Source organism: Gopherus evgoodei, chromosome 5 (genome assembly GCF_007399415.2).
Source record: "Gopherus evgoodei ecotype Sinaloan lineage chromosome 5, rGopEvg1_v1.p, whole genome shotgun sequence".
NCBI lineage: Eukaryota > Metazoa > Chordata > Testudines > Testudinidae > Gopherus > Gopherus evgoodei.
The window spans coordinates 78326455-78349695 of record NC_044326.1 but is presented as its reverse complement, the minus strand read 5'-3'; the positions used below and the strand labels follow the sequence as shown (position 1 = coordinate 78349695).

The 23241-nt window shown below is 40.0% G+C and overlaps 1 protein-coding gene across 3 annotated transcripts in view; it reads right to left on the bottom strand.

The window, feature by feature from the left end:
• Window positions 1-444: 444 nt before the first annotated feature.
• FSTL5 (follistatin like 5) overlaps window positions 445-23241 on the bottom strand; it is a 578464-nt gene continuing 555667 nt past the window's right edge. For all 3 annotated transcript variants that reach the window (XM_030564448.1, XM_030564450.1, XM_030564449.1), the window contains one exon: window positions 445-2882. In XM_030564448.1, coding sequence (XP_030420308.1) covers window positions 2180-2882 — 703 coding nt within the window. In that variant the 3' untranslated portion in view covers window positions 445-2179. The remainder of the gene's footprint in view (window positions 2883-23241) is intronic.

Genomic DNA, 23241 nt, shown 5'->3' with positions numbered 1-23241 from the left:
TTACATGAGCAGAAAATTTGGCCCACTATGTTTAACATATTTAATTTACAACTTAAAGTGCCATCTACTACCAATTATTTTTCAATACTTACAGAAATTTACTTTGACCAAACTGGTAATTGACTGTTTTATTGATACTTCAATGAGACAGTGGGGCTAACACATAATGTGGAACAGCCTCTCAAAAGTATGCTTTACTGTTGGAGACAATCACACTGTGCTGTATAGATAAATAAAAGTTGTGAATCTTTCTGTATAAAAGCAAATGTAAAGTTTCTCCAAACAAAAAACATATGCTGCATATATCATTCATGATATGCAGTAGGTGATGAAAGGCCTCTTTTCCCTTGGCCTTCAAATAAAAAGTAGTGTTATATGTTTCTCAGGTTACTACAATAAAATATAATTATGGCTGTATTGCAACATTCACTGAAGTCAAGAATGTTTAAAATTTAAGGGGTTTATTCTCCTTTTGTCAAGCATTTTCTACATACAGAACATCCACATAGTGTCAGTTACAGAAGAAAAATGCATAAGTGACAGACTACTGTAAATAACTGAGTAACAGTTTACATGGTTCTCACTCACAATGGGAAAAATTGTTAAAAAGGAAAACAGATTTAGTAGCTAGAAATGTAAGCAGATTTTTATTTTAATTAAATCTACCTGCCAGGAAGTTTCCTCAAGCTAAAGAGAGATCTACTGTATCACACAGCACAGGATGCTAAATACACACACAATTACAATGCTAGAAAATTTCAGGTTTCTAAGTGATTTTACACAATCTAAACTGGAGTAAAATTTTACTTAGAAAAGATTTTTTTTCCTAATTGCTTTAGTAAACAAAGGACATTTTAAAAGCTCATAAGCATTCCTTATGAAAATAAAAAATAAAAATTACCCAAAATTTTTATGTCATTACTGTAAGTCCGGATAGATGTTTTACTGCTGGCTTCAATTAGTCACATTTTTTCTGATTCTATATACTATCATTATTCTAAATTTAAGAACCTTATCATTCTCATTTAGATGTGCAAGCTAATGTTCAAATTTAGAGTAACAGTTAGTTAAACTAAAAAAAAATTCAAGAGATGTTTTATTTTATTTTATTTGCAATAATCCAATTAGAGATTTGGTGTGGAAAATCTACTGAAGAAATGGAAAAGGTTACGAAATACTTGTATATGACATAATGCACAAGCAAAAACTCTATCCACTGGTTGTAGTCTTAAATCCAGTTCTGAGTTTTATGTTAAGTTCTTCAAAATGCATGTTTCATAAAATTTTAAAAAATAAGTTTTCTTGCCAGGACAAGTGAAGCTTCATATCAGTTTGACAAAGTGTGATTTATTCTAAGCAGATACACATCATTTTTCTCTTTAATAGACCTGAAACTCCCTGTTGATACAACCCTGTGATAGCAAAGTAACTTGACACAAAAAAGGTAAATCTTCTGCTATCAGTTGAAATTATCTCAACTAAAACTGACAATAAAAATAAATTTCTCAAACTGCAGTGATCAAAACACAGAGTAACATGCTCCACAACCTGATGGAGACTAAAAACTTGAGATACTAAATGCTTCTTTTTAATGACACAAAATCCTGTAGTCACGCTGGGAATAAAATAAATAATTTCTACTCTTCCTTTTCCTTGTGAGACATTCCCTTCAAGGCACAAAAAGATTGAACAGTGGACAGGACAGAACATTTCAGTTTAAGAAGTCTAAGGTTGCACAACACTTCTTATTTTTGTTGGAAGAAAACCAAACTGGAATTTAAATATATTTCAGTATGCCACTTACAAGTGCAATGGATCATATTAAGTCCTTTGAAACTCCCTGAAGTGTAGGTTTGTTTTTTTTACTACTTTAAAATATTGTATCATTTCATAATTAAGCTTTATAATTGCTCTCATTATTAAGGTACCATAAATTTCAATATTGATTTTAATCAACCAATGTATCCTCAGATGATCATTAGTAATAAGTCCCTTTGATGAGTAATCAAAGTTTTAATAATTTTTTATGTCAAAGTTAATATCAAATTTTATCTGAACCAAACAAATGATAGATACAGAAGGGTCTAAATTTCAAAGGAAGGCAATCTAAATTTAAAGAATGGAGTTAAGTGCAATGTACTGTAGAACTATTCATTTGGTAATTATCTAATATGATTCTTTATGCTTCTCCAACCCAAATTACTGTGTTGCCTCTCTCAACTTCAGTAATTTCACAATTTAACTTATTGAGTCTTCCATCCAGGATAAACAGGGATTCCTTGGAAGGTGTCATAAGGTACTGGCCAAAGAGACCACTGTCCTTGATTAGCCGGTTCTTACTGTTCCATGGCCATTCTTCTGTCTTGACAGGCTCTTTAAGGCTCTTTACCATTTTAACTTTGCCAGAGGAGAGCTCTACAAAGAGCACATCAGTTTGTGTGCTGGAGCTAGCATAGATGTTGTACTGATGGGCTTCAGTAAATGATGGCTGAAAAGCAACATCAGATATGTGCAAGTTAGTGTGAATATCAAATGCATCCTGCACTTCTCCTCTGATTGTAAAGGACTGGACCCTCATGAGACCTTTCACATCATCAATGCTGACAAGATAGTGTCCATCTGGAGAGATATATGGAGTGCCTGTCACATCACCATTGTATCCAATCACAGAATCAGTGACACTGTCCACAATAAGCTGTGGTGGTAGAGCCCCAGTTGTATCAGGCTTGCAGCAGATAAAATAATATCCTCCAAGTTGTGTATAAGCCAGAGACTGAGGAATACAATTATACTCCTTTAAACTAATTGTCTTGATGTATGACATAGTTTCAAGATCCATTTTCTGGAGCACAGGCTCATCTTTGTGAAGAATAAGTCCAAACCTAAGAGGAAAAAGCACAACATCAAAAAAAGAAAGCCGTAGTCTAATTATGTACAAATGAGCAATAAACGCAAGGAAAGTAGAGGAGTTAAGATGTATAACAATATGTTCTTGCATATCTCAATTTCAAATGTTTCAAACAGTAAACTGCTTAAAAACATCTATGTTTTCTTGGCTTCTTTGCAATTATAATTCAGAATTTGTAAACCAAAATATTTTAAAACCATAGATCTAGTTAATTGGAAGAGCATAATTGTTTGTTTTTTTTTACCAAGGGTAAGAGGTAAACATTATTCCAGATGTGTCTAAATCTATTGACATTTTGTATATTCAGTTATAAAATCAAGTAACTTTTACCAAAACCAGAAGGGATAAAAAGCTTGAATATCAAGATGCAGTATATCCCGCATATTTTAATTCACTCATTTAGTTCTCATATTTTGTTGAGATCATCAGATTAATCCATCTGAATTGCTACTCAGATAATAATGCAAATCCTTCTAATTTAATTCAGCTGAAATAAATATCAAATAAGGATTTAGATTTATGTTTTTCAACCACAAGGACCTCCTTTGTAAAATTTGTAAACATCCCTTTGTAAATCACAGAATTTCCATTGAAAATGAGTTGTACAATTAAACCTTAAAATCTCTTAAATTTTATATTGATAAAAATTTTAATATAAACGCCATATGAGGTCTCTATCTGCGTATTGTCCCACAAAGAAACATTTCTGGTCCCAATAATTATTTTGCGTGAGTGCAATGCAAACCTTAAACATTTTCTAAAGCTTAGGAAGTGCACAGTATTCTTCCCTTCAAGACAAGAGCATCAGTAGAATTTTTTCTTAACGTGCTTCATCTCAATACACATCTCAAACTGTAACTGACCCCTAGCTCCTAAGAGCCAGGTTTTCTTGCTGCTGCGTGCTAATATATCTGGAAAGCATGACAATCTGAACCAATGGGTTAATAGGATTAACAACAAATAAGGATGACAGTGATGCTGGGACAGGAAATTGGAATGGATTGACTGAACAAGATTAGGCTCATATTGTGTTTTGCAAAGTCTGATTTTGGATGCCTTTTCTTTTAGCTTTGACCTTGACTAAAATACCCTTCCATACTCTTCTCATGAAGCCTACTGAGTCTCCTGATGCATGATATTGTGTTGCTGAAGGCGCAAAATACAGTATTCACAATGCAATTTCACTAATGCTACACACATTGTGAAATGGCAAATGCATATGTTTGTCAGACATTTAAAACAATATTGGGCACTATTACATACCAAATTACCATTTGTAACATGTGGTCACTTATCAAGCAACAGTATGAATTCTTAAAACTATATAGTCCATCTCAATGCACATATCAACATACTGCATACAAATGCAGAGAGGTAGCATGATTTAACAAAGGTGACTAGAAAAGAGTAATTAACTAAATCCTGATGTCCTTTATGTAATGGCCTCTACTGAGACTGATCTTTGGGGATTAATCCCTGAATCTCCAGTGCTAACTGTAAAGGAGCATTAATTGGTAGCTACAGTGGATTCATTCTTTCCATTAATCAACTGGAATAACACACACTTAACAATGGTTTATACTTACCTATTACTCAATCTTTTCCCATGCAAACCATTCAACTGGATTTTTATATGGACAAGCAATAACTGGGCAAGATAACATCTTCAATTCTGAGGCAAAACTCCCCTTTGGCTTCATCTTTAATACCAAATTCCTCCCTCTTCCCTCAAAAAAATTGTAACATTAAGATTGCTAAGTCAAGCATTCAAAAGTCAGTAAATACAAATCAAAAATGGTTTGTCTCACAGCATTAGCTCAGCTTAGCAACACAGCCTTTCTACTATATGGTATGCATTAATAAAAACAAAAATTACATTTAACAAGGAAAACAGGATTTGAAACCACCACTTATATGTAACTTAGCTGAGTTAACATTGTGGGAGAAAATCTTAACCTTTGGCATTTCTTGACTTTTGAGATGAGTGAATACAATTGATGGTTTTAAAAATAAATAAATCAGATGTTTTCATTTCAATCACATATTTTATAAATTAAATACATTTTTCTTTTAAAAATAAACCTGTTTAAAATTAAATTTAAAATTATAACAATGTATGTTAAGGCCTAAACCTACTACAACTTATTTGTTGACCTGTGGCCATTATCCTGAAGAGGTTCTGAGGCAAACTTAATTCATATATTGTTTGCAAAATTACTTTTATGAGTCAAGCTAATATAGCTAAAATGAAAGCAAAAAACATACAGTATAAATGTTAACATTATTAATGTTAAGTTAAGTTTGGCACTAAAGCTGAGGCCTAGCGATGTCTATTAGTAGTTACAGTTGTTAGCAGAAATAGCATAGGAGTTAGCATAGATTATATTTAGTAATATGTTCCTTGTGATAAATGTGTAAATTGCAAAAGTACCAGTACAACTTTTGAAATAACGGAATTTTAGGGACTTTGTAACAGGAGCTAATCACACTGATGTATTAAAAATATTAGGAAATGTACTGACGGAAATAGTATTGGGGGTAGCTGTGTTAGTCTGGATCTGTAAGAGCAGGAAAGAGTCCTGTGGCACCTTATAGACTAACAGAAGTTTTGGAGCATGAGTTTTCGTGGGTGCATCCGATAAAGTGAGTATTCACCCACAAAAGCTCATGCTCCAAAACGTCCGTTAGTCTATAAGGTGCCACAGGACTCTTTGCTGATGGAAATAGCTTATGTTAATAGCTGAAACATTAATTATGATCATTCAGGATACCATGCACAGGCAAGGGGCTAAAATTTAACAAGTCATCATCCTGGACATGTGTGGGTGTTCAAAGTATAAAAGCTAATACATTTATGTTTACAAGTGGGTTCAACAAAATAACAAGAGCAGGCAGCAGGCCAAATCCTCACTTCCACTTGCAATGTGCTCCATTTATTGTTCTTTCCGTCTTCCTTTCTAATGGTCTCCATAAGATTGAGCAATAGAGGACGACATTTTGTTATTTTTACTTTGCTTTATTATAATTTTCTATGATTTCAATTATATTTATTTCCAATACCTAAAACTCAATGTCTGTGTGTGCATCTACCAATCTCATACTTAATACAAATTCTTACGTAGTGACTGAAGAAAAGAATCTGTTATTAGTGACCTGTGAAATTTCCACTCTAAAGTTATAAAAGGCTACAATTAAAACATTTAAATAACTAAATATGCTGGAAGAATGAGCCTCCTCTGGTTGCCCCATTTCAAAAGAGATATATTAGAATTGGAAAAGGTGCAGAGAAGGGCAACAAAAATGATTTTGGGTATAGAACAGCTTCCACATGAAAAGACTGGGATTGTTCAGCTTAGAAAAGAGATGACTAAAGAGAGATATGATGGAGGCTTATATAATCACAAATGGTGTTGAGATAGTGAATAAGGCAGTGTTATTTACATAACACAGAACTAGGGATCACCCAATGAAATTAAAGGCAACAGGTTTAAAACAACCAAAAGGAAGTACTTCTTCACACAACCCACAGTCAACCTGTGAAAGACTGCCAGGGAATGTTGTGAAGACCAAAAGTATAATTGGGTTCAAGAAAGAATTAGATAAGTTCATGGAAGACAGGTCCATCTATGGCTATTATCATAGAATGGTTAGTATGTTACAGATAGAGATAAGTAAAAGATTTTTATAAGAAATAGAGTATCTGCATCACATTTGAAGAAATCAATATCTATAACCATTAAAATGAATCTAACCTTGTTCCTTAGAACATAATGACTATCCAAAGCAGCAAGTTGGCAAGTTTTCATCAAGTTACTGGGGAAAAAAGAAGTTAAAGAAAGAATACCTATAATAAGTAACTGATTAGGCAGGGCTGGCCTTACCATGAGGCAAACTGATGTGGCCGCCTCAGGTGCTAGATTGTGGAAGGGTGCCACTAGGACCCAGAGTATAGAAAATTGTATCTGTTGCTATGTATGTATCTGTTGTATATGTATTCTCTCTGCTCTAGATGCACAGAAATGGTGGAGTGCTGCACTGGAGGAAGGAGGGCACAAGAGACATAACAGGCAGGCAAGAGAAAAGGGGAGAGGGAATAACAGAAAGCAGCAGGAGCTGCAGAGAGAGAGAGAGAGAGAGAGAGAGGAGGAGGAGCCTCTTATGCACTTCTGTAGCACTCCCAGGAGCCTGGACTGATTAACAGCTTCTCAGGGAGCTTCTTGTTTCCCTGAACCCACTTGAGGAGAACAGGCAGGCTGAAGTAGTAGGAGCCAGTTAGACCCCCAGATACACTAATATTTTCCCTCACTCAGGCCCTGCTAACAGTCCGCTTATTTTCCCCCTTCAACTGAGTGTTCAGAGCCACTATAGCTGGCACAGAACAGCAGTCATGAGTGAAAGAAAAAACGCCCCTCTAGGCAGCATTCAGAAAAAGAAAAAAAGCAAAAGGAAGCTTTTCTATCTAAGCAGAAAGGTGCTTTCCTGAGATACATAGTCACAAATGTTCACAGTGAGCCTTCCAGCCCCAGTGAGGATGTGAATGATGAGGAGATGCCTGATCTTCCAGTTGTCAGATTGCAGTTGACCTGGCAGCTACTTCAGCATCCATATCTCCATTTCAAATGGATGTAACCAAGCACATTCCTGAAGAAAAGTGTAGATCAGAGAAGACTGTGGTGGAGGTGCAAAAAAGAGCTGCTGATGAGTTTAGTTCCTTAAGTCTAGATGATCAAGGACTGAGGACCCACTTGAGCAGTAGGCTAGGGGACTTCCTTGTACTGCCTGGGCCACAGCAAGTGAAAAACTTCATGTCCTCCAAAGACAACGAAAATAGAAGTTTCCATCCAACACATTACTGGTGTGAAACCCCCAATGGTGACAAAGTGGAGAGGCGATGGCTTAGGTACTCAAAAACCGAGAATGCTGCATATTGTTTTTGCTGCAAACTTTTCCAGTCTAATGTTCCAGCCACATTGGGTTCCTCAGGAACAAAGGACTGGAAAAATCTGGCTAGAAATCTGGCATGCTATGAGAAGGCAGCAAATCACCAGAGCTTGAGATGAGACTAAGGTTAAAGGCCACCACAGATGATGAGCATCAAGAGAAGATTGCATCAGAATCTCTTTACTGGCAAAATGTTCTGAAAAGGCTCATTGCCATTGCTACCCAAAATCGTGCCACTGCATGGAACTTCAGTTCAGCTGTATGTGCCAAACAATGGAAACTTCCTTAAAACTGTGGAGCTGATGACTCAGTTTGATGCTGTACTCCAGGAGCATTTAAGAGGAGTCACCACCCAAGAAATGTACACACACACAACTACCTTGGAAAAACAATTCAATATGAGATCATACAGTTACTGGCAACAAAAGTCAAACAGAAGATTAGTATCAGAGGGGTAGCCGTGTTAGTCTGGATCTGTTAAAGCAGCAAAGAATCCAGTGGCAACTTATAGACTAACAGACGTTTTGGAGCACGAGCTTTCGTGGGTGAATACCCACTTCGTCAGATGCATGTAGTGGAAGTTTCCAGGGGCAGGTATATATATGCAGGCAAGCTAGAGATAATGAGGTAGTTCAATCAGGGAGGATGAGACTCTGTTCTAGCAGCTGAGGTGTGAAAACCAAGGGAGGAGAAACTGGTTTTTTAATTGGCAAGACATTCACAGTCTTTGTTTAATCCTCAGCTGATGGTGTCAAATTTGCAGATGAACTGAAGCTCAACAGTTTCTCTTTGAAGTCTGGTCCTGAAGTTTTTTTGCTGCAGGATGGCCACCTTAAGGTCTGCTATAGTGTGGCCAGGGAGGTTGAAGTGTTCTCCTACAGGTTTTTGTATATTGCCATTCCTAATATCTGATTTGTGTCCGTTTATCCTTTTCCGTAGCGACTGTCCAGTTTGGCCGATGTACATAGCAGAGGGGCATTGCTGGCATATGATGGCATATATTACATTGTGGACATGCAGGTGAATGTACTGGAGATGGTGTGGCTGATCTGGTTAGGTCCTGTGATGGTGGTGTTGCTGGTGTAGATATGTGGGCAGAGTTGGCATCGAGGTTTGTTGCATAGATTGGTTCCTGAGCTAGAGTTCCTATGGTGCGGTGTGCAGTTACTGGTGAGAATATGTTTCAGGTTGGCAGGTTGCCTGTGGGCGAGGACTGGCCTGCCACCCAAGGCCTGTGAAAGTGTGGGATCATTGTCCAGGATGGGTTGTAGATCCCTGATGATGCGTTGGAGAGGTTTTAGCTGGGGATTGTATGTGATGGCCAGTGGAGTCCTGTTGGTTTCTTTCTTGCAGTAGGAGGCTTCCGGGTACACGTCTGGCTCTGTTGATCTGTTTCCTTATTTCCTCGTGCGGGTATTGTAGTTTTGAGAATGCTTGGTGGAGATTTTGTAGGTGTTGGTCTCTGTCTGAGGGGTTAGAGCAGACACGGTTGTACCTAGTGCTTGGCTGTAGACAATGGATCGTATGATGTGCCTGGGATGGAAGCTGGAGGCATGAAGGTAGGCATAGCGGTCGGTAGGTTTTTGGTATAGGGTGGCGGTAATGTGACCATCACTTATTTGCACCATGGTGTCTAGGAAGTGGACCTCCCGTGTAGATTGGTCCAGGCTGAGGTTGATGGTGGGGTGGAAGCTGTTGAAATTGTGGTGGAATTTTTCCAGAGTCTCCTTCCCATGGGTCCAGATAATGAAGATGTCATCAATGTAGCGTAGGTAGAGAAGGGGCGTGAGTGGACGACCATAAATATGGTCGGCCATAAAAATATTGGCATATTGTGGGACCATGCAGGTGCCCATAGCGGTGCCACTGATCTGGAGATATAAATTGTCATCAAATTTGAAATAGTTGTGTGTGAGGATAAAGGCACAGAGTTCAGCAGCCAGTTGTGCTGGGGCATCATCAGGGATACTGTTCCTGAAAGCTTGTATTCCACTTGTGTGTGGGATGTTCGTGTAGAGAGCCTCTACATCCATGGTGGCTAGGATGGTGTTTTCTGGAAGGTCACCAATGCATTGTAGTTTCCTCAGGAAATCAGTGGTGTCACGGAGATAGCTGGAAGTGCTGGTGGCATAGGGTCTGAGTAGAGAGTCCACATATCCAGACAGTCCTTCAGTGAGAGTGCCAATGCCCGAGATGATGGGGCGTTCAGGATTTCCGGGTTTGTGGATCTTGGGTAGTAGATAGAATAACCCTGGTTGGGGCTATAAGGGTATGTTGATTTGTTCCGGTGTTAATGTAGGGAGTGTTCTGAGTAGATGTTGCAGTTTCTTAGTGTATTCCTCAGTGGGATCTGAGGGAAGTGGCCTGTAGAATTTGGTGTTGGACAGTTGTCTGGCAGCCTCCTTTTGGTAGTCAGACCTGTTCATGACGACAACGGCACCTCCTTTATCAGCCTCTTTGATGATAATGTCTGGGTGGTTTCTGAGGCCGTGGATGGCATTGTGTTCTGCACGACTTAGGTTATGAGGCAAGCGGTGTTGTTTTTCCACAATTTCTGCCTGTACACGTCAGCGGAAGCATTCAATGTAGAGGTCCAGACTATCATTTTGACCTTCAGGAGGAGTCCATGTGGAGTTCTTCTTGTGCTGTTGGTGGGAGGGTACCTGTGTATCAGTGCGCTGTTCAGTTTTGTCCTGAAAGTATTCCTTGAGTTGGAGACGGCGAAAGTAGGCTTCCAGATCGCCGTAGAACTGTATCAGACTCTGGAAAAATTCCACCACGATTTCAACAGCTTCCACCCCACCATCAACCTCAGCCTCAGCCTGGACCAATCTACACGGGAGGTCCACTTCCTAGACAGCACGGTGCAAATAAGTGATGGTCACATTAACACCACCCTATACCGAAAACCTACTGACCGCTATGCCTACCTTTATGCATCCAGCTTGCATCCTGGGCACGTCACACAATCCATTGTCTACAGCCAAGCACTGAGGTACAACCGTGTCTGCTCTAACCCCTCAGACAGAGACCAACACCTACAAAATCTCCACCAAGCATTCTCAAAACTACAGTACCCGCACGAGGAAATAAGGAAACAGATCAACAGAGCCAGACGTGTACCCGGAAGCCTCCTACTGCAAGACAAACCCAAGAAAGAAACCAACAGGACTGGCCATCACATACAATCCCCAGCTAAAACCTCTCCAACGCATCATCAGGGATCTACAACCCATCCTGGACAATGATCCCACACTTTCACAGGCCTTGGGTGGCAGGCCAGTCCTCGCCCACAGGCAACCTGCTAACCTGAAACATATTCTCACCAGTAACTGCACACCGCACCATAGGAACTCTAGCTCAGGAACCAATCCATGCAACAAACCTTGATGCCAACTCTGCCCACATATCTACACCAGCAACACCACCATCACAGGACCTAACCAGATCAGCCTCACCATCACCGGTTCATTCACCTGCACGTCCACTAATGTAATATACGCCATCATATGCCAGCAATGCCCCTCTGCTATGTACATCGGCCAAACTGGACAGTCGCTACGGAAAAGGATAAACGGACACAAATCAGATATTAGGAATGGCAATATACAAAAACCTGTAGGAGAACACTTCAACCTCCCTGGCCACACTATAGCAGACCTTAAGGTGGCCATCCTGCAGCAAAAAAACTTCAGGACCAGACTTCAAAGAGAAACTGTTGAGCTTCAGTTCATCTGCAAATTTGACACCATCAGCTGAGGATTAAACAAAGACTGTGAATGGCTTGCCAATTAAAAAACCAGTTTCTCCTCCCTTGGTTTTCACACCTCAACTGCTAGAACAGGGTCTCATCCTCCCTGACTGAACTACCTCATTATCTCTAGCTTGCCTGCATATATATACCTGCGCCTGGAAATTTCCACTACATGCATCTGACGAAGTGGGTATTCACCCATGAAAGCTCATGCTCAAAACAGAAGAATGTGGCAGCAAGATATTACTCTGTTATTCTGGACTGCACACCTGACATCAGCCATACGGAACAAATGACTTTAATGGCGTGTTTTGTAATAACAATATAATCTAGTGAAAATGTGCATGCAATGGTGACTATAGAGAGCATTTTCCAGATTTTATTGACATTGATGATACTACAGGAGCTGGTATGACAAATGTGCTTCTTAAAAAGCTGGAAGACACAGGAATTGCAATAGCTGACATGAGAGTTCAGGGCTATGATAATGGTGCCAACATGACAGGAAAGAATAGAGTGCAGACACAGATATGAGAGTTAAACCCTCGAGCTTTTTTTATCCCATGCAGTTCTCGTTCACTGAATTTGATGGTCAGTGATGCAGCATCAGCTTCTAGTGAGGCTGCTGAATTTTTTAATGTAATGCAACGTGTCTATGTATTTTTCTCTGCATCAACGCATCAATGGCAAATTTTGAAGCAATGTCTGGGAACATCCTCTCTGACACTGAAACCACTGAGTGCCACACGATGGAAAAATTGAGTGGAGGCGATAAAGCCTATCAAACACCAAACTGGGAAGATAGATGATGCCATAGTTCCCATTATGGAGAATAATGCTATGACAGGAACTGCTTGTGAGAAAACAGTGGCAGATGGAAATGGAATCACCAGAAACAGACATAACTTCAAATTTCTGTGTAGCTTAGTGTTGTGGCATGACATATTGTTTGAAATAAATGTTTAAGCAAGAGACTCCAAGGTGTTGACCTTGATATATCTGGAGCAATGGCACAACTGGACAAAGCAAAGTCATACCTACAGTCTTACCTGTCAGATGAGGGATTTCAAAATGTCTGAAGAGTGCACAGAAGTTGGCCGAAAAACTTCAACTGAAACTATTTTCCCATCCATTCAAGAATACAAGATTCACCGAAGAAGATGACATTTTGATTACGAGGCATAGGATAATCCCATAAGAGACACCAAACAACAATTGAAGGTTGAATTCTTTAACTAGGTGCTAGATTGTGCAATGCAGTCAGTTGAAGAATGTTTCATGCAGCTCAAGGAACACAGCAGTGTATTTGAGATGTTGTATGATATTCCAAAACTCCTCACTATACCTGAAGAAGACTTACACCAGTAATATGGGGCACTAGAGACAGTGTTGACACATGACGACATGCATGATATTGATGCAAGTGATGAACTGAAAGTCCTTTCAAGATATATTTCATGAGGATCAACTCCAAAGGCTTTTCTGAAATATATGTGCACAAATAAGATGACCACCCTCTTTCCAAATGCTTTTGTTGCTCTGCACATACTTCTAAACACTTCCTATAACAGTTGCCAGTGGAGAATGCAGCTTCTCCAAGCTGAGGTTAATAAAAACACATCTATGCTCCACAATGACACAGGAGAGGCTGGTCGGCCTTGCAACCATCTCAGCAGAGCACGAGCTGGCCCAGACTGTGGACCTTCAGGAAGCAGTTCAAATCTTTGCAACCAAGAAGGCACAGAAAGCACCACTTTGATTATTGAAACAGATAAAAATGCCAGTATTTACTCTGCAGACAAGAAAAGTTACATAATCTGTTCAGACATTTGAAAGTTAAATGTTACTTAATTTTTTTTTAAAAGGCATTTTAAGTTGTTAGTTCTCCTTTACTGGAGTAGGTAGCATAGCAGTACCATGAGAGGAGTAGAACAGGAAGAAGGCAGAATTGAGATCTTTCAAAGTTTTGGCCCAAGAAAGGAGGCATGGGGGCGTCATTTGAGCTCCCCACCTCAGGTGCCAAAATGTTGTGGGCCAGCCCTGTGATTAGGACTAGCAACAGGTTATCAAAGTTGTTATTCATTGACTTATTTGTACTGAGCTAATCATATAAGGACAAACTGTTAAACACTTCAGCATTAGAGTTGGACAGACTCAGAAATACTCAGCTCAACAATACAGTTGAACAGAAGCAGTAGAATAGAAAGTTTGGGAGGGAGTAGCTGCTTATCCTGTGCTTGGAGATAAAAATTCAATGAACTGTATTTTTGGTACATTTGTATGTTTCTGTGAGGGCTGAGTGGCAGTGGTTGTAGGCCTCTTAACAAGCCAGGTGAGAGAGATCAATTTGCTCATACGTGCATGAGGACTGTGCAGCTGAGACCCCATGTCTGAGGTTTTTGAGGCTCTGTCTATACTGCAGCTGGGAGGTGTGACTTGGGCAAGCTCATCTCAATGTAGCACACTAAAAAGAGCAGTGTGGATGTTGCAGTGCTGGTGGTGATTGGGATTAGCCACCTGGTGTTGGACCCAGAGGGCCCAGTGGGCTTGGATTGGACAGCTAGCCCAAGCTGCCACCGGTGCCACCATGTCCATGCTGCTATCTGTAGTGTACTACCTTGAGCTGAGCTAACATGAGTCTATCAGGGCTGGGAATCATACCTCCCATCTGCAGTGTATTGACACCCCAAGTGGTTAATCCCTCTCTGTCTTGTCAGCATGGGATTAAACAATGGAATTTAGTATATAAGCCTGTTGCCAGGATAACTCCTGAGCTGGTGAATAGGAGCAACAAGCAACAAGTTTGGTTTCTTTCTGTTCAGATAGAGCTTTACACCAGGTGGGAGATATGCAGGATGATAGAAAAACCAATATGCCTGCCTGGAGTGCAGTATGTTTTCCTTTGTGCTGGTAGACAGAAAAGATTTCTGATGCAGAAAGTGTAAGTTGGTGTCTACATTGAATGAGAAGATATATGGTCTGGAAGAGCAAGTTTCAACATTGCATAACATGGATGGAAACAGACTTTTTGGACTATCAGATTCAGAAATCATTGACACAGATGCCACAAGGGGAAGGACCAACAATAAAGGAATTGGTGAGAATAGAAACTGAAGAAACAGACTGGTTTGTCGTGACCAAGAGGTGGAAGAGAGCCAGGAGACATTCAACCCAGCTAGAAGTACTGAATCATTCTCAGATACTCACGAGTCAACTACCCAGGAACTGGTCTCTGGGAGGCAGAAGAGAAAGCCACAGAATACACCTGATGGATATCTTTGCAAGCAGCTACCAAGAAAGATTCTTCAGACATCCTAAAAAGGCAAGCATTCATCATGGGCAACTCCATACTGAGAAGAATGACAGCCATTTCAGCAAGGGACACGAGTATAGCAGGAGAATGTGGTGTCTCTTTGGAGTGAAAATATGAGATGTAACTGCAATACTGGATGGGACTCTGAAGTCATGTGGCAAGTCTCCACTGATGTTCATATACACTGGAGGAAATGACATGGCATGATTTGAAACTGCACATATATAGAAAACATCAAGTATCATGTAAAAAGTGACAAAGAGTCCTGTGGCACCTTATAGACTAACAGATGTATTGGAGTATAAGCATACGTCTGACGAAGTGAGTATTCACCAATGAATGCTTATGCTCCAATATGTCTGTCAGTCTATAAGGTGCCACAGGACTCTTTTTACAGATCCAGACTAACACGGCTACCCCTCTGATATCAGGTATCATGGAAGGGAGCTGAAGAAGAGGAAAGTCCAAATGATATTCTTGGTGCGTGAACAGTGTGAAGCTGAAGGTTTTGGTTTTGTGGAACACTGGGCCATATTTCATTGGGAAAGTGGCCTGTATAAACAGAACAGCTGACATCTCAAAAGTAATGGAAGCTAATCTTCTCCACTGGAGTGACAGGAGTGCATTAAACTAACAATGCAATGGAAGAGAGGTATGGAGGCAAATTTGGTACAAAATCAACTCAGCATATTGTTAACAAATTTAAACAATGTGAGAAACAATGTAAAGATATAATTAGCATTACTGAAACTTGGTGGGACAATTCACATGATTGGAATGTTAACATTTCTGGTTATAATCTGTTTAGGATAGAGAGAATTGGTCAAAGATCCGGTGACACTACTAAAGACACCATTGCCTATTTTACAGCTATTGATAATGCAGAACCACAGGATCTTGAATATATATATCAATCAATGTGCTCACTATCAATGCCTAGGAGCAGGTACTTGTGGAGGACTGTTACAGACCATAAAAATCACAACAAGAACAGGATGAGTAACTCCTTAAGCACCTGCCTGTAACGTGGAAAGAAAAAATGTTATGTCAATTTGGGGGAGACATGCTAAAGCTATCATGCAGCCAGTAGTAAAAAACACCAACAAAGTTGCTAAAGGTTACAGAGGATAATTTTCTAACATAAAAAAGTATTGCATCCACCATAAGGTAACTATTTTGGACCTCATTATGATGGTCATTAAGCACTGAACTGAAAATTGTTTATTGTCTAGAGACCTGATTTTAACCTGATGCTATTCAATATGGGCAAACAAGAGGACAGTCAAAACCAGTAATACTTGGTGCCTCAAAAGGACTAATTTTCCAAAGCTGAGGCAAATTATGAGCAAAATTGTTTGTGAGGAAAAAGTTAGACGGAAAAATGTGAGTGAAAATTGGGAATTCTTTAAGAAGAATTAGGTGGCCAAAAAGCTAAGATTCCAAAAAATTAAGAGAAAAGATAAAGTTGGCTAAATACCCATCTTTGTTCAGTGGTACAGTGAAGGCAGAAATTAGAAATAAAATAGAAAAAGATAAATAAGAAAAAAAAGGAAACATACAACAAGCAATATAATTTAGATATTAAGTGTAGAAAATTGATAAGAGACATCAGGGAAAAAATCACGGCTAAAGAAAATAAGGGGAAGGGTTTTTTAAGTACATTAGTAACACAAACCATCCTGGCAATGATACAGGCCCATTACTTGAGAAGATGGTAAAAATATTATTAACGATGCAAAAAAGGCAAAAGTGTTCAATAAATACTTCTGTTCTGTATTTGGGAAGAAAATGATGAAGTACTTTCTAGTTCATTTGTAACTAAGGAGGATATTAATCAGCATCTACTAGTATCTAATGATGACAGGGCAGTCATACAGAATGGTACAGACCACTTGACAACCTTGGTCCGTTCATACAAAATGCTTTTTTATATACTGTCAAATGAAAAAATATACATCTAGGAATAAGGAATACAGACCACACCTACAGAACAGGCAACTGTCTCCTGGAAAGCAATGACTTGGAAAGTCGACCTAAGGTCCATTGATTCCAGCTCTGTTATTCACGTATCTGGAGGGGTGTAACTTAGGTTGACTTATCCCCATAGTGAAGACAAACCCATAATAAACAAGCAACATCAGCTTTTAGTGTAATGATATGTGAAAAAGAGCTAATGTGATCTTTGGATTTATAGCAGAGGAATAGTGAGTAGGCGTGGGAAGGTGATTTTGCTTCTGTGTATAGCATTGGTGAGACTGATACTGGAATACTGTGTAAAATTCTAGTGGCCACATTTTAAAAAATATTTCAAAAAATTAGAGAGAGTACAGAAAAGGATAAGAATAGTGACTTGAGGGCTGAACAACATGCCATACAGGATGAGACTTAGAACTTAATTTGTTTAACTTATTGAAAAGGTTGAGAAGTGACTTGATTAAAGCGTGTAAGTACTTTCACATGAAAAAAATACTGGGTATTAAGGGCTCTTTAAATTTATTGAGAAAAGATATAACAAACAAACCAATGGCTGAAAACTGAAGCCAGACAAATTCAAATGAGAAATTAAAGGCATACATTTTAAAAAGTGAGGGTGACTAATCACTGGAACAAACTACCCACAGAAGAGGTGTATTCTCCATATCTTGTTATCCTCAAACCAAGACTAGATGCCTTTCTGTAAGATCTTCTTCAGCCAAACACAAGTTATTCTTTAGTCAAACACAAGATGTTAGGCTTTAGACTAGACTAAATGGGTGAAATTTAATGGTCTCTGATATACAAGAAGGGCAGACTAGATGATCTAGCTTGACAGCTTAAATATATAACTTTGCTAGATAGTAATGATTATGAACTGAATAGAGGCACTGGATTTATGGTTTATTACAATAATCTATAACCCACTCCCCCCCCCAGGCTTCTTTAGCTTCTCCCCCTCCCCCTTTTTTTCCTCTTATGACTGGAAATGTATTAATGGGACACTTCATCTCGAATGGTCCCTTGAAATACTTATGTTAACCAATCTCTTCCACCTTGTATTTAGCTGTGAAACTGTGAGTACTTTTCCCAGACTGGAAGAAGACCTCTGTGTAAGCTGGAAATCTTCTCTCTCATCAACAGAAGTTGATCCAATAAGAGATATTACCTCACACACCTTGTTTCTCTAACCCCCGGTACCATCACAATTATGATAACACTGCATAGATGATTTAATGGTTTTTTCTGACAAACTATGAAACACACAGTTAGTCCTACTCTAAGGCCTTGTCTACACAAGAAAATTGCATTAATTTAATGAAATTGGTTTAGAAACTGATTCAATTAAATCAATACAACCTCCTTATTTAGGCATTCTTGCTTTTGATTTAAGAGTGTCTATACAAGGGGGTTGGATTGATTTAACTAAATCTGTTTTTTAACCAATTTTGTTAAATTGATGCCATTTTCTTGTGGAGTCAAAGGGTCAAGTAACACCAAATAGACTGCTGGTAAACCAGCTTATCTAGCAGCTAAAAAGTTGTAATTTAACTGATTTGTTGCAAAACCTTAAAATCACTAGTTTTCTTTTTTTAATCAATGTAGGGAAAGAGGGAGGAAGAGAGATTTTAAAGAGCATTTTTAAAGGCTGCTTTTTTACTTATAACTGTTTAGAGAGAGTCTCTCAAATTGGGATGGGGATGGGTGTGTGTGTGTGTGCAGGGGACAATTGTATGTGTGTGCAGGGGACGGCTGTGTGTGTGTGCATGCATGCATGAAAAGAGGATCTGCTAGTTAAGGCACTGGACTGGGATTCAGATATCCAGTTTCAGTTTCTGGATCTGCCACAGACTGATTGCACAACTTTGGAGAAGTTACTGAAACTCTCTGCACCTCAATTTCCATCTCTAAAACAGTGATACTACTACTTTCTTTCTGACATCCTTTGTCATATTCTTAAATTTCATATTCTGGGGCAAAGACTCGCTCTTACTTTCTATGTACACAGCATAACAAGAAAGTGATCTCAATTGGGGCCTTCAGGTGCTACAGTAATAAAAATAAAAGGAAAAACGTACACCTCCATGCTCTGGAGATAGGATGTATTTCCACTGCTCGCTTGGAAAGTTTGGTGAGAGGAAGCAGAATTAAGTTATGGTTCAATCTCAGAAGAGTCTCATCAACCAAGCTGCTGTGCAGATACATTAAATCAGCACATCTCAGTTGGCCTGACAACTTATTCCTGGCCAGATCTTTCCTCATGTTGGCTGTGTTGATCCCCCAAAGTCCTTCAGTGGAGGGAAGATTGCAGCTGCCTTCTGCTACAAACCTTACCCAGTAGACATTTCCCTCTCAAAGGCCACAGCCAAGGTCTGAACCAGCACAGACACTGGGTAGCTGCTTCCAGCCCACTCTATTAAAGCACATGTGGCTGGAATTTTCAAAGGAGCTGGGCACCTTACTCACTTAGGTTTCTTTCAGAATGTAAGCCTATAAAGTAAACATAAGATAGCATGCAGAAGCTCCTGTATTCATAGAGACCTTGGCTTTTCATGTCACATTTGGACCATTTTAAAAAGGAATATTTTAGTTTTAAAATTAACCTCACACCACTTTTGGTCTATAGCTTTTATCATTTCCATACTCTGCTGATTTCACACAAGGGCATTTTAATTAACCTTTTCTAAATGAAAAAATGAATGACCAGCTGTGCACATACATTCTTCAAACTAAATGTCTCCTCCAGCCTAGAACCAGGTCTTCTTATAAGGTACTGATCTAGTAACTTGGCAGGGGGCGGGGGGCAGGAGGGGAAGGGATTGATATTTATAATTTTACATTTTTAAAGATTGTCAAAAGGAGACCCAGGCCTGGGTTGGCCATTCTTTTGAGGGATATAAACCTAAATAAATAAATACTCATAAAATGTACTGTTGCTCACAGGTGTTTTTATGTTAATTAGCCACAAACATGTGGAAGCTCCTCAAGTAGCAGTGAATGGCTTAGGGGCCTAGCACTGGGATAGATATGGAAGCTTTTCTCTCAAGATTGCCAGTTGTATGCAGTTTTCAGAGTAGCAGCCGTGTTAGTCTGTATCACAAAAAGAACAGAAGTACTTGTGGCAGTGTAGTTGTAGCTGTGTCAGCCCCTGAATATTAGAGAGACAAGGTGGGTGACGTAATATTTTTTATTGGACCAATAACTTCTGTTGGTGAGAGAGACAACCTTGAGGGCTTGTCTACACTTGCACTTCACAGCACTGCAACTTTCTCACTCACAGGTGTGAAAAAACAGTGCAGCGCTGGTAGTTACGCCCCTCATGGAGGTGTTTTTTCTAGAACGCTGGGACAGCTCTCTCCCAGTGCTGCGCCGTGAGCACACAAGCCATGAAAGGTGTGCCATGGGTGGTATTGATCATTTAAGCAGTGGAGATATGTCTGAAGGTTTTGCTTCTGTTGTTCTGGCAGAGTCTGGTGCTGCTTTGAGTGGTTTGTCCTGGCTGTGGGGAGCTTGCTTCTGATGATGAGTTGGAAAGGCTGGGGTGTTGTTTTAAGGACAGAGGAGGGGGTTTAGGAAAGCTTTCTTTCAGGATAGAGTCCCATCAAGTATGCATAATAGTTTTTTGATGATACCCTGGCCTATATGGTTCTAGTGTGGGGTGGTAGGTGGCAATTTGAGGTGTGCAGTTGGAGTGGGTTTATTTCTGTATTGAAGCAGGTTCTCTTGGGGTATGTGGGTGGCCATTTCCACGATGCAATCTACTCTGGAGGAATGTCTTTGTTTGATGAAGGTGGTTATGAATGCATTAAGGTGTATATTCCAGACTTTCTTCTCAGAGCATATTCTGTGGTATCTGAGTTCCTGACACCACTACAATAATCAACACCTGCCACAACATACCTTTCAATATCCCTGGGTCCTACACATGCCATCACATCATGTAGTGTACTTCATGGAGTGCACTAAATGCCCCAGTAACAACTCTGTGAGTGAAACCAGACAATTACTACATTTTTGAATAAACTCACACAGGAAAATGATAAAAGACAAAAACACCATATCAGCTGTAGCGCTTCTCACAAAGCGATCACTCTGTATCTGACCTCTCAGTCCTCATCCTCAAAGGATACCTGCACAAAACTTTCAAAAGATGAGCCTGGGAGCTAAAATTCGTAACTTTGCTAGCAGGGGCGGCTCCAGGCCCCAGCACGCCAAGCGTGTGCTTGGGGCGGCAAGCCACAGGGGGCAGGCTGCAGGAGGTCTACCAAAGCTGCAGGACCAGCGGACCCACTGCAGGCAAACTGCCAGAGGCAGCCTGCCTGTTGTGCTTGGGGTCAGGACCGGCGCTACGGGTTTGAGCGCCCTAGGCGCACGGCAATTTTGCCGCCCCACGCGCTGGTGCCGGGGCTCCGGTGGAGTTGCCGCAGTGGTGCCTGCAGAGGGTCCGCTGGTCCGCGGCTCCAGTGGAGCTGCCGCAGTCATGCCTGCGGGCGGTCCACTGGAGCCACGCGAGGAGCCGACCGCCCACAGGCATGACTGCGGCAGCTCCACCGGAGCCGCGGGCCAGCGGACCCTCTGCAGGCACCACTGCGGCAGCTCCACCAGAGCCACCTGCCGCCCCCTCCGGCAAAACGGTGCCCACCAATTATTCTGGCGCCCTAGGCGATTGTCTAGGCTACCTAAATGGTAGCGCCGGCCCTGCTTGGGGTTGCAAAATCCCTAGAGCCGCCCCTGTTTGCTAGACACTAAAAATTATAGAGCAAATAGAGACAGTAGATTTATGGCATATTACAATAATCTATAATCCACTAAAAAAAACAACTCACCTCCCTTCCCCCCACCCCTCCAATCACTGGAAGGATACTAATGAGCCACTTACATGAATGGTCCCTTGAAATATTTGTTAACTACTTATGCTAAACAATCTTTTCCACCTTGGTGTTTTTCTGTGACATTTTGAGTAAATTTCCCAGACCTGAAGAAGAGGTCTGTGTAAGCTCTAAAGCTTGTCCCGCTCAGTAACGGAAATTTTCCAGTAAAAGATAATACCTCGCCCATATTGTGTCTATGACCCTGCCAGTTAGAATTTGGCCTAAGTTAACAGCAAACTGATTAGGTTGGTGTTGGTTCTGCTTTGAGGGGACTAGATGACCTCGTGAGGTCTCTTCCATCCCTAATGTTCTATGATTCTATGAAATGGCATTTCTGCTGTCTCATGTCTTCTCAATGTCCTATATGAAATGAATGGTTTGTTATTTCAGTCCTGATTCCTTGTAGAATGATGTCCTCTTCACAAAACTGGCTTTAAATAGAACCTGTTGTTGACAGTCTCAGCAGACTGGTTAGTGATTTCAGAATGGTCAGATTTCACTATCCACTTAGCTTTATGTAAGGTTCCTTCTGATCTGTATGTGGAAGTCTGTACTGCTATCCCCTATGCTTCACGTGCTCTGTGGATGCAGCAATTCAATTTCCATTACAAATTTCAAAAGCATTTAATTTTAAAATATTTTTATTTTTAAAAAATATAGCCACGCATAATCATGCTAAGAAATTATGCCTGTGGCTTATGTGCTGTATGACTATTTTATGACTAGGCCTCCAGTAGAACAAGGGATACATCACAGAGCCTTCAGTTTTCCCAAATGATTCATAGGTAAGAAGTGGTATGTTTAATGCAAAGTTTCCTCTCGTACAAGTTGATATGTAGAGTCCTCCCATTGTTCATTAATCCCTGATTAATATTTATGAGTTCAACCCTCATGTCGCCTCCATGCAATAAAATCAAGCACAGTATCAGGCAGCCTATATGACATTTGTCAGAGCATGTACTGGAACTCAAACAACTCAAGTCTGCAAGACTCAGTAGCTAAAATTTATTTTTTTCAACAATTTACTTTACAATTAATGAAGGTGGGAAGCTGTAACCTGCAGGCACATCACTGTATTTAGAGTATTTGTCAGAGTTACAAAAGCTGTAGGCAGTTGTTTCTTTCTCCATTTATTCTATCTGACTGTCTAATACAAAATCTCAATCTTCCTAAATTTAGCCAAATTGTATTTTGTGACAAACAATCAAAAGAAGGTTTCAGAGTGGTAGCCGTGTTAGTCTGTATCAGCAAAAACAACGAGGTGTCCTTGTGGTACCTTAGAGACTAAGAAATTTATTTGTGCATAAGCTTTCGTGGGCTAAAACCCACTTCACCAGATGCATGTAGTGAAAAATACAGTAAGCAGTATATATATGAAAGGATGGGAGTTGCCTTACCGAATTAAGGATCAGTGCTAATGAGGCCAATTCAATTAAGGTGAATAGGCCACTTCTACCTTAATTGAATTGGCCTCATTAGC